A 12,349-nucleotide genomic window follows, 5' to 3' on the forward strand; every position below is an offset into this window, starting at 1 on the left:
AATAGTGTAAAAAACAACCACACAAATTGATGAAGCTGATCATAACAAATCACTTAAGCATGAGAATTTAGTTGAAATACATGTGCAGCTCATGTAAAAGCCTCCAGTGCATTAGTGCTTTTTCAAGAATTGGAAATAGGACATGAGAGCGTTGAAATTGCAGTTCTTCATTTCTAAAAGCAAAACACTGTAATTTATTGCCGTATGTCTCAAACTGTAGAGGCTGGAAACCAACATTCAATAATAAAAACAAAAGAAAGAGAAAAAGGCAGATTTTGCTTGTATGAAATGTCGCTCTCAGCTGATTTAGTAAACAGTGTCCATGACAAAGACCCATGTAATAAAACCAACAACAATACGTAAGGCACAAGTGTCTCTGACAAAGCGGCATGTCCATCCTCAGTGTCATAAAAAGTCAGGTTTCTTGCCACAGTCTTTTTACTGTCCTTGTTCCTGTTCGCAGACCTCACTCCTTCACTGATGACCTTATGACCTCTGAACTGAACTTAGTGTCACTGCCGAATCACTCTCTCCTGCACCACCCTCCGGGAGCCAGAGGGAGTGATGTTCCCGGGGATGTTCCCTGTGCTGCTGGAGCTGGTCACTGTGGTGGAGATGGTCTTGTTGAGGGCCTTCAGAGAGCCTGTGAGGGGCCCTGACAGACGGCCCAGCTCCTGGCCCTGCGCGGTGTGGGGCCCCATCACCAGGACCGTCTGTGACCCCGACTTAGCACCGCTGAAGCCCGCGGGCTGCTGGCCCTGAGCGGAGCCTGAGCCCATCACGAGAAATGTCTGAGAGCCCGAGAGTCCGGGCTGCACCAGACTCTTGCCAGTCTTTACCACCTTTTTGGAGCCTGACGGGCCCCTTCCATCCACCAGCACCATGGTCTGTGACCCAGAGAGGTTGGCCCCGGGCCCCTGTGCGTTCTCTACCAGCACCATCCCCTGGGGCTGTCCCTGCATCAGAGTCTGTCCCTGCATCAGAGTCTGACCCTGCATCAGAGTCTGACCCTGCATCAGAGGCTGACCCTGCATCAGAGTCTGTCCCTGTATCAGAGGCTGTCCCTGCATCAGAGTCTGTCCCTGCATTAGAGGCTGTCCCTGTATCAGAGGCTGTCCCTGTATCAGAGGCTGTCCCTGCATCAGAGTCTGACCCTGCATCACCAGGCCTTGGGCTGGGCCACTCTGAGGGCCCCTCACCAGCATCACGTTCTGCATGTTGGACCCCGGGGCCTCGGCCAGGAGCACTGTGTTCTGGACCGGAGGCTGCATCATGTACTGCATGGGCTGTAGGACCGGGCCTGTGGTGTAGTAGACCTGTGGCTGCTGCTGCTGCACGAGCACCATCTGACCCTGTGGAGCCTGAGGGGCGGGGACCCTAGGGGCCTCTCTGTTCACCTCGCTCACTGTGACGGTCTGAGAGCGGTCAGAGCTCTCTCGCACCACGCTGCTGCTGACGTCTGTTTGCCGGGTGGGTTGTGGTAGAGGGGCAAGTTGTGGTAGAGGGGCAGGTTGTGGTAGAGGGGCAAGTTGTGGTAGAGGGTCGAGTTGTGGTAGGGGTTGTGGTCGAGGCCCCGGGGCCAACACATTGGACACCGTTGTGTGAGAGCTTATAGAAGTTCTGGGAGGAGGGGCACTCACTTCAGCCTGGACCTTGGCCCCGCAGACCTCTGCCAGAGTCTTAAACTTGGGGTCCAGGTCGTCGAGGAAGCTCAGGTCATTGTCCAGAGGCAGAAGGCTGGCCACAGAGCCAGCGATGGAGCCCTGGCCCTCATAGTCATACACCAGCAGACTGTCCTTCCCCGCCTGGGCCTCTTCGCCCTGCACCTTCTGTGGGACATAGAGAGAGTTAAGTTAAAATAATCTATACTACATACTATAAAATAAATATAAAATAAATGAGCCTTTATGGTAAATATGTGTAAAGCACATTCTTAAAAAGGACTGACCTGGTTGTAGTATTGTCCCAGGTAGTGGTGAGGCAGAGCCATGCCGTCAAATATTCCAGTGTTTGACTCTCTGCTCATGTACTCTGACTGGAAACCACCGCCGCCCATCTGGCTCGTGCCCCTCCACGTGCCATCCATCTGCCCTGCTCCATAGCCTATGGCTCCATTCATCCCGTCCATTGAGGCGAAGGAATGCTGCTGCATCCCCATGGCACCCATCTGCCCTATGGCTGTAGTTTGATTCACCATGCCCATGCCCATGCCCATGTCCATCATATCTGCATCAGCCTGCATCGGCATGTTCACCAGAGGCACCTCCTGAACACAGAGAGAAATCCTGTTTAGTCAATGTTTCATTGATAAATACAGTATAGATATTGATAAAACAATTTGCTCTCACAGTGTTCTCTCCCTGTCCTTCTGTGTGGTAGTTAATCAGCCGTGATTTGGTGTTGGTGTCAAATGGCATCGCTGCAAAACCTCCAGGCACACCTCCCGCTCCTCCGCACAGACATAACAGAGCCAGCAGGGGGAGCACTGTAACAGAGAACAAACAGTCAATAAATCTAGAACTTATTGTTTGGTCACATAAAAGATCTTTTACACGTACATAGTAGTAACAGCAGTCCCAGGAAGAGCAGCCCGATGCCCTTAGGGCCGAACTCCACACTTTTGTCGGGCGTCCCGTCGCCTCCTCTCGGCCCGCACTTCACTCCGTCCTCACATGTGCACGCTTGGACTTGGGCTCTCTGCGGCTCAGTACAGGAATGTCCCTGCTGGTCGGTCACAATAAACTCCACCTCATACACAGCAGGAAATAAGGACTCCTCAATCCTCAGAATCACAGCGGTGTCTGTTGAAACATGGATAATATCACAGTTAGAAGATGACCCTTTCTACTGCACATCAAGTATCTTTCAAAACCACCTTCAATCCTTGTTTTGACCCCCCCTCTAGGCCCTCTGCTTGGCAGCTCTAATGTCACTTTCCACTTATCAATCTCAATAATAGCATGAAATGTCAGGAAGCATTTAAAAAGCGTGAAAAATTGAGATTGCTGGATCTTTCCGACTCATATTTGATGACCAGCTCGGCCACTGCCAGGGGGCTGTTAGTCAAACCTGTGGAAGTGGCCCGTGTGGTCGGCTTATTTGAGTCAGAAAGATGAAGCCACCAGTCTTGATTTATCTGAAGCTTTAAACAATAATAGACATACTGTTATAAACGACACATAGATGTAGTTCTATTAAAGCCTCCATTCTACACTGCAAAAAATAATTAACTAGATCAGTATAAACATCTCAATTTGAGCATAATAATCCAAATTTTAGTTGTTTTGACTAGTTAAGAAGTTGTTGGGCATTTGTCCTAGATTATTTCACTTGTTCTGAGATGTTTCTGACTCGTTTCGATACATTTCGTCCTTATTTCAGGTCATTTTCTTTGCCAATGGGGTAAGGAAAACGGTCTTATCTCATTGGCAATTTTACTTTCTTATTTCAAGTGAGATTTACCCTAGAACTGGTCTGAAATGTCCTCAAACAAGCAAAGTAAACTTGGTCCGATCAGGAAAAATGTCTAAATTAGCGAAAAACGCTCAAAACAAGATATATTTCCTCAATTCTAGTCATTTAAGACAATGCTTGATATTTACTTTTTGCAGTGTAGGATCATGTCTTTTTCCTGTTTTATCCACTTACAGCAGATGACTCGCTACATATATTAGTGAAACTGTATTTCACAAGAACAAGAAGTAATTTTAACCAAGTTTTGGAAAAAGTCTTTCCCCCAACCAAAATATGAGGGACATGATTTCAAGAGGGAGAGAGAGGGATACGATGGTTAACTGGTCTGTCAAGACAAGAACCTGATCACTTCCACCATTAGACAAAACAACCAAAATAAACTGTTTTGGGAAAGTGATACTAATTTCTCTTTTCTCTTAATTAAACACTTAGCAGTATTAGATGAGGACGTGCATTCAGCTTTGGGCCAAAATGTTGCTTCCAGATCACACTCACCATTCAGGTGCTCCACGTGCCACTTGCCCTGCGTGTTCTCGGGGATGATGGCGAAGTGAAGGGGAGGTCCGTTTGGAAAGTTGTCCCCATCGTGAGCATTAACCACGACCGAATTATCAGGGAGGCACATGGTCCGCACTGTGCTGGTCAGAGTGGGGCAGTGGTCATTGAAGTCCTGCACCTGGATGGCTACGGTCCCTGTGGCCGTTTTATCTGGCGTGTCTGTCGGGAGGAAAGAGATCGTCTCAATGTCAATGTGATGATTTCTTTGCAAACGAAACTGGAAAAAAAAAAAAAAAAAAAAAACACAAGGCCTTGCTAGTATACCTTCGCTAACACACAGTACTTCTGCGTAGTAAGTGCCATTGACCAGCAGGGGGGACTCTCTGTCTGGAAGCTTGTTGAGTTTGATCTCCGCTGTCTCTGGATCAATGGTCAGCCAGTTCCCTGTGTCTTTGCCCTTGATGTATCTAGATTAAAGAGAAGTGCCTTTTATATAACTGAACAATAATTATGTTTTCATTGATGGTCTCCACCCAACACACAGAGTTCGATATTTTGTTTACTGAGGTGAACATGAATAACATCCTATCAGCCCAAAGTGAAATCAATCATTTGCCTTTGAGACTTGAAATTACTTTCAATCAAAGCAGTACCAGACTATCTATACTCTTTAAGTCATCCATGGACTCTGTTGCAATGACTTTAATTAATTTGCATTGTTTGCTACAGCTTAATTTTATGTGCTTTACTTGTGATTTTTAATTTTTTCACTTTTTCCTTTATGTATTTGTGTATATATTCCATGCCTTTCACTTTGTATTCATTAGGATGTCTGGTTCAAGTCTTGCATATTGCATTACCTTTATTGATTTATTTTTGCCTTTATAAATGAACATTTTTTGTGTTGTGTGTTTTATTGCTGAATGAAGAATTTAAAAGAACAACCACTGTAAGTTCGGGGTCCACATTTTTTGCTCGTCAAACCTATTGGAACTGGGATTATGGTTTGGAGGAACGACTGAAGAGAATATAAGGAATATAAGGAGCCATGAGTAAAAAAAAGTCTGTCCACTGCTCGTGATACGTTAACATGAGGGAACCAGGACTCACTAAAGCAGCAGCAGGATGGGGATAAATAGCGCCACAGAGCATTGGTGGAGAGATGATGTAACTGCATCACCAAAATCATTAGGAAGACTGTGTATATGAAGTGTTTACTGCAGGATTCTGAATAATGGGTTGGTACATGGGGGCCCTTGACTGTTGGGGGGCCCTTGACTGTTGCCTGCCGTGCCTCATGGCAAGCTACGCCTCAAGGGACAGCTATTCGCTTACTCATTGTTAAGAGAATGAAGCACACAATAAATACAGTTAGTCAAATCATACGTTTGTTTGTTTGTGATACTTTCTTAACTTAAAAATATTGTATATAACAAGAAGAAATTCAAGTTGTTAATATTTTAATATGGGTTAAACTTATGGTACAATATCAACGGAAGCAACTCAAATAGACAATCAACTCAACTGTCAGTTAATAAAAGGTTTTACTGTTGAGAAAATCAAGTTACCTCAAATTAAAAGAAGCAATCAGCTGAAGAGAATTTCTATTCAGTCAGGGCTGGACTGGCCATCGGGAGATCCAAGAGTTTTCCAGGTGGGCCGACGTACTTTTGGGCCGGTCGGGCCAGTCAGATGGAGAGATAAGCCCCGTAATACCTGACACCGGCCCACAATGGCGCCAAAAGCTATTGGAATCTCTATCATTACATAGATGCAGTTACACAATTCCTCCACTAGAGGGATGTGACGCCTTTTATACCCTTCTGGTGGTGCTTTCTTGAGTTGTGGTTCCCAGATAATCTCGTATAATGAGCAGTGGGCCTCTGGGACACAACACTCATGCCCCTCACGTAGCCGATATAAGAGGAAATCGTTTATTGTAACCTCATTAACACAACGCACATTTTAAGATTGTTATGTCATTTTACAAAAGTTCCATCAAGTTGTACACGACAAGATTAAAGTGTCGAGTGCTCTGAGGTGTTAGCTTGAATTCGGCAGAAACAACAGCAGCTGTTGTCCTCGAGTCGTAGTTTATACTGTTTTAGTTCAAGCCAAGGGTTTATTGTTTTGCTCATCACCTCGACTATTGCATTGAATATGACTGTTTTTTTTTTTTAGAGGGCCAGTCCAGCCCTGTATTCAGTTGATACTGCTTTAGAGTGTAAATGCTGTTTAAACATGAATCCACTCAGGCTTCATATTAACTTAAAGATGTAGATGTGCTGTATGCTCAGGGTAGATTTTTGTGTAACCGAGTTGTGTCTTTTGTAGCCGTCTCCTTCCCGCTTACCTGACGTTCTCTGCTGGTTTCCCCGTGTCCTGGTCTGTCGCCTGGTATTGTCCAACAACATCATTAGGGCTGAAAGAGGTTCCACCCTCTGAGATCGGAATGGCTTTCACACTGGGGTCGAATCGTGGTCCCTCAACCTCGTTCTTCACCTTAATTTTCACTGGATAAACATTATAGCCTCCTGCAGTTCCTCCTCCTCCACCGACACCAGTTCCTCCAAGACCACCGGGAACACCTAGTGTCCCACCGGTTCCTCCTCCAGTTCCTGCAGCTCCTGCAGCTCCTGCAGCTCCACCACCTCCACCACCTCCACCACCTCCAGCACCTCCAGCACCTCCAGCACCGAACATTTCAGCTTTATTCCTCACAGCCAAGGAAAGATCTAGGTCTTGTACGTCTTCAAAATCCACGGGCTGGAAAAAAACATCACACAAATAATGTCAAACAACAGGACGAATTAGTTTTGTTATTTGTTGAAACTTAGAAGTGCTGATGATGTTAATAATATCGCATTAGTTTTGGTGTACCACAGGGCTCCATTTAAGGGCCCCAACTGTTTGCCATTAATAGAGTGCACTTTTGCGTCTGGTTAAATTTTGATTTTAAATTCACATGAGAACGAGAAGCATTGATGCAAAAACTTCAACTTTACGTACATAATACACATCAAGTTAGAAAGTAATGGAGGAGAGCTGGAAATCCAAATTTAGAAGGTAAATTCTAAATTTACCTTGGTACAGTAGCTGGTACAGTAGCTGAGGCAAACCACTGTACCATGGTTTACATGGTACAGTAGCTGAGGCAAAGTGGGAGTTTGGCGCTGCTTTCAAACCTCTTTTATATTTAGGTTTATTACTTTCTGTTTTTAGCTACAGAGTCTAATAACCCAAGGCATAGGGCTCTGTGGACTTTCTGAGTGGACTATTGGCTATGAGTGGGCCTAACACAGCATCTAACATAAACGTTTGGTTATAGTCAATAAATAATAATTGCATCAGAAAAATCAAAGCACATTTTATTTTTTTACTAATAGCAATACCTTGACAAGCATTAATATGCCCTCGTTGGTCACGGGGTCAGTTTTGATGGTAAAATATCCAGCCTCGTTTCCGTTAACAATCTCAAAGTCAGCCTCCCAGTTTGGAGTCTTCACCAAGTCCAGATCCTCTGCTTTGAGTCTCATCACTTCCACTCCTTGCGTGTTCTCCATAATGCTTCCTTCGTACTGCAAGCCAATGAGAGCGGTATTAGAAAAAAATGACAATAAGCAAGATTTTTTTTCCAGCCTCAACATATCACCTAGAACAAACGTCATACATATTTGAAAGTGTGTCAAAGCATGTACCGTATCTTTTTCCAGAGTGGGCGCGTTGTCATTCACGTCTCCGATGTTGATGGTGACAGTCGCAGATGCACTGTTTCCCGACGGATCTCCGTTCATGTCCTGGCCTTTCACCACCACCACATACTGTTCCGCTTTCTGAAAAGAAAGTGGATTTGTTGTTCAAGAAAGCTGAAAATACTCCGGACATTAGACACATACACTTACACATAATTTGCGACTTCACCTAATCATTATAGTTTATTCATTCTGATAATTCCCTTCAAGATTCTGCACCTACTTGATGGACATTGCCAACTGCCAAAATAAATAGATCATATTCTCATATCCATAAAATTGTAGTGTAGTTTGGTGAAATCCTATGTCTGCAAGAAATTTTAATGTGTGTCTCTATATCAGTCCCTGACAGTGAACTTTGGTTAAAGGGACTATACAGAGTTTAAAAATGTTAAAATTATGTATTTTCCTCCACTCAAAAAGGTGTTAATTCGGGTCATGCATGAGCTTAATATAGAAGCTGCAGTTACGCATAAGGCCTGAGGTGGCAGTAGTGAGTATACAATTACGAACTTGCATCCAGCCCCTTTAAGCCCCATAGTCGATGGGATTCATCTATATTCTCTTGTGCAGTACCCCCTATGTGCAGCAGGTGGTGGCATCAGTCTGAGTCAGGGCTGGACTGGGCATCGGGAGATCCGGGAGTTTTCCCGGTGGCCCGACGTACTTTTGGGCCGGTCGGGCCAGTCAGATGGAGAGATAAGCCCCGTAATACCTGACACCGGCCCACAATAGCGCCAAAAGCTATTGGAATCTCTATCATTACATAGATGCAGTTACACACTTCCTCCACTAGAGGGATGTGACGCCTTTTATACCGTTCTGGTGGCGCTTTCTTGAGTTGTGGTTCCCAGATAATCTCGTATAATGAGCAGTGGGCCTCTGGGACACAACACTCATGCCCCTCACGTAGCCGATATAAGAGGAAATCGTTTATTGTAACCTCATTAAGACAACGCACATTTTAAGATTGTTCAGTAATTTTACAAAAGTTCCATCAAGTTGTCAATGACAAGATTAAAGTGTTGAGTCTCTGAGGTGTTGAATTCGGCAGAAACAACAGCAGCTGTTGTCCTCGAGTCGTAGTTTATACTGTTTTAGTTCAAGCCAAGGGTTTATTGTTTTGCTCATCACCTCGACTATTGCATTGAATATGACTGTTTTTTTTTAGAGGGCCGGTCTTGACCCAAAAGTCCCGGGCCAATTTTTTCTGCCAGTCCAGCCCTGGTCTGGGTCCCCATCAGACGTACCTCTCTGTCCAGGTCGGTCCTCTTGACCCGCAGCTCTCCCGATTGCGTGATGTAGAACATGTCATCATTTGGGTCTTGGCTCACAATGCTGTAGGCGATCTGAGCGTTTTCTCCTATATCTGCATCAGTTGCGGTTATTGTCATTATCGGCGTCCCTGTGGCGTTTGAGGAGAACATGTTTAAAACCTATTGTAAAACTTTCAGTTTATACTACAAGGTATAACTCGACCATAACCAGACTGAAGCATCTTTCTTTGCATGTTGCATTATTCTCAGAATACCAAGATGTTGCATGTCAAATTTATCCAGCAATGCTCCTAAACTATACAAACATACAAAATACATTTTTGTATGTTTGTTTTTTCTGTATCTCTTTACATTACGGGCCAGTATGTCCGTGGTGCTTATAGTGGTGATTACAGGATAATTACTATGTTATTATTGTGGTACTAAAAGTCATAATTACTAGTCATTAGGGGTTAGGGAGACACAGAGTTACCACTGTATCTCTCATTACTAAGAGATACAGTGGCAACTCTCAGTAATGAAGGTCATACTTCTATGTACTTTGGTACTTTAAATGATAGTTTCTAGTAGTTTCAGTGATACATCTATGGTACTTTTTGGTAATTCAAGAATACTACAGCAGCAATTCATAAGTAGTAAATGTGGTACTTCTACATACAGACGTCATTTCTAGGATTGTGTAACTATAAAGCAGCATAAAGCAACATTAGGGAAAACAAGAAGTACAACCTTCATTACTAAGAGTTGCCACTGTATCTAGAAGTACACAACTTGTAATTCTCACTATAGTATCCTTTAAATACCACAACAAGTACTTAGAATTACCAGTGTAAATGCCACCACAAGTACCACTGTAAGAACCACAATAAGTACCTAGAATTACCAGTGTAAATGCCACCACAAGTACCACTGTAAGTACCACAACAAGTACTTAGAATTACCAGTGTAAATGCCACCACAAGTACCACTGTAAGAACCACAATAAGTACCTAGAATTACCAGTGTAAATGCTACCATGAGTACCACTATAAGAACCACAATAAGTACCTAGAATTACCAGTGTAAATGCCACCAAGAACCACAATAAGTACCTAGAATTACCAGTGAAAATGCCACCATGAGTACCACTATAAGAACCACAATAAGTACCTAGAATTACCAGTGTAAATGCTACCATAAGTACCACTGTAAGTACTAAGGACTTGCCGGCCCGTAATGTAAAGTGTTACCGTTTTTTCTTCTTCCACTTCACAAGCTTTGAATTTGGATTAGCATGTGAAGCGCTAACTTCTGAAACTCTACTGGTTAGGAATACTTCATCGTCTCCAGATCTTGAGCATGATTTTGGTGCAAATGCCTAGAAACCAACCCTGACACTGGGAGAAACCTAAACTATGGTGCCACTGATGCTAAGTACGTTTTTTAAACCCTGACTTTGAAGTTCCTGCAAAAGGCATTTACCTGAAGGACTGAGCTCATCCACTGCTCCGGGTTTTATTACCCCAAACACCGGAGGGTTGTCATTCTGATCCAAAACATTGTACCGCAGCAGAATGCTCTGTTCTGCAAAGCTCCCGTCTGTGTATCTAGCAACACCGGTCAGCTAAGAGAGCGAAACACAAAATGAAGTATTCTGACAGTCATTTAAAAGCATGGCAACAGAGTGAAATTGTACCGTACGTTGTATTCACTGATCTCCTCGCGGTCGAGGGGCCGTGTCACCCGGATGTCCCCTGTGTTGGAGTCGACCACGAAAACGTTGAATGGATACTGGGTCGCCCCTATCCCTTCCAGGGAGTACAGGATTTTTCTTCCCGTGGGATGATCTGAATCTGAAAAAATCTACAACATCAAGCAATGTTACTTTCAAATCAATCTAGACATTTTTAGAGACAATTTTCATTATTTCAGTCCATAGACCATTGTTCTCAAACTGTGAAAGTTAAAGCAGAACTACGTAACTCTTGCCCCTAGAGGCCAATGGAAATCTTTTTTTTTTTTCACTCAAACTTGGCTGTAAATACTGTTTAAAGTGACGCTAGCCCGCAGTTAGCTTTGCCCGTTAGCCTGTTAGCATCTTCTTCGTGATTCCATTAGTGTGTATTGGTGGCTCCGGTCCGGTGGCAGTCAAGTTGCAAATGTGGTTTTCTGGCCAGAGACACCAGAGGGAGATGAAAGACCCTCGAATCATCCCAGTAACACTTGTATTACCCCCAGAGGGACTACGGAAAGGATTTATTTAGGTAAACAAGTTACTTAGTACTGCTTTAGGCTTTTTTCTGGAATAGACTTGGTTCAGACAGAATTTAGTCCCATGACGTCCTGATTTGATCTTCATCTAGGCCCGGTGGTACTTGGAAGGTCATATATTTGAAATAGTTAGTTTCCATTTGGGGAGTGGGAGCCAGAGCCAAAGACGGGCGTCCCTGGAGCGTTGTCTGGGCAGAGGGTTCAGTCACCAGAGATTTTCATTATTTCAGTAAATTGAATAGTTAAGAAACAAAACTAAATTGCTGGTTGAGGGATTTGGGGGCCTGAAAAGGTTGGGAATCCCTTTCTTAGATTATTGAAGGGGGTATTCACATCAAATTACATTCATATAACAATGCAGACTTTCCACTCATTTGGCTTCAGCATGAGATCTTTTACGACATAAGCACAGCTATTATTCCGTGCTTCTCGACCTTCTCACTTCTCTCACACTTGAGGATTAGTACATTTTTGAGCTAACGTTTAGGATGAATGGAAAACTGCACCACACTTACCCTTCCCACAACCTCGTCTTTGTAGTCTACGTTTTCCGTGAGAGGTTTGCGCGGAGGAATCCATGTTCGTTTGTGTCGGATCAGAGCAGCTGCTGCCTGAAGACGAGAAACAAAAAAAACCAACACGTCTTAATCGTCACGCTTTCAAATTCAAACAATCCCAACGAACATGAAAAATACTACATTCCGATGTATGGAAATCTTTATTATAGCTTCTCTGTTTTCCCAATGCTCATGGTTAGAAAAGCAATCGCTAGAAGCTGACTGAACGTAACCTTATATTTGAACTGTATTGTGTGTCACTTGGAGCATTGTTCATTCTCTTTATAGTATTTCACACCCGTTCTTTATGTTCTTTTGTGACTGAGCTGACGGACTAGGTTGCAGGTATACTGTATATAAAGTGGAACTTAGACACTCCAGGCAAAAGTATGTTCGCTTCCTCATGTTGACTGTCGTTTGAATACCTTCTGTGTCTGTCTGACAGCTATGACAGTTGTGTGGAGCTTTGCGCTTGCGTTGCCGCTCAGTTTGGGCGTTCCCCCCCAACACTCCTTTTCTGAACCTCTAGAGTCAAAATGTG

General features: G+C 43.9%; 1 protein-coding gene across 1 annotated transcript in view; it reads right to left on the bottom strand.

Moving 5' to 3' along the window:
• Window positions 1–435: 435 nt before the first annotated feature.
• LOC306977238 (uncharacterized protein) overlaps window positions 436–12,349 on the bottom strand; it is a 35,181-nt gene continuing 23,267 nt past the window's right edge. Inside the window, exons 17-29 of the mRNA XM_079575446.1 lie at window positions 11,767–11,862; window positions 10,682–10,843; window positions 10,463–10,604; window positions 8,975–9,129; window positions 7,671–7,805; window positions 7,365–7,550; window positions 6,326–6,738; window positions 4,297–4,439; window positions 3,970–4,191; window positions 2,559–2,801; window positions 2,349–2,485; window positions 1,949–2,266; window positions 436–1,829 (exon numbers count right to left, since the gene is read on the bottom strand). Of these exons, the coding sequence (XP_079431572.1) occupies window positions 513–1,829; window positions 1,949–2,266; window positions 2,349–2,485; window positions 2,559–2,801; window positions 3,970–4,191; window positions 4,297–4,439; window positions 6,326–6,738; window positions 7,365–7,550; window positions 7,671–7,805; window positions 8,975–9,129; window positions 10,463–10,604; window positions 10,682–10,843; window positions 11,767–11,862 (3,669 nt within the window). The 3' untranslated portion in view covers window positions 436–512. The remainder of the gene's footprint in view (window positions 1,830–1,948; window positions 2,267–2,348; window positions 2,486–2,558; window positions 2,802–3,969; window positions 4,192–4,296; window positions 4,440–6,325; window positions 6,739–7,364; window positions 7,551–7,670; window positions 7,806–8,974; window positions 9,130–10,462; window positions 10,605–10,681; window positions 10,844–11,766; window positions 11,863–12,349) is intronic.

Source organism: Gobius niger, assembly GCF_951799975.1.
Source record: "Gobius niger genome assembly, chromosome: 17".
Lineage (NCBI taxonomy): Eukaryota > Metazoa > Chordata > Actinopteri > Gobiiformes > Gobiidae > Gobius > Gobius niger.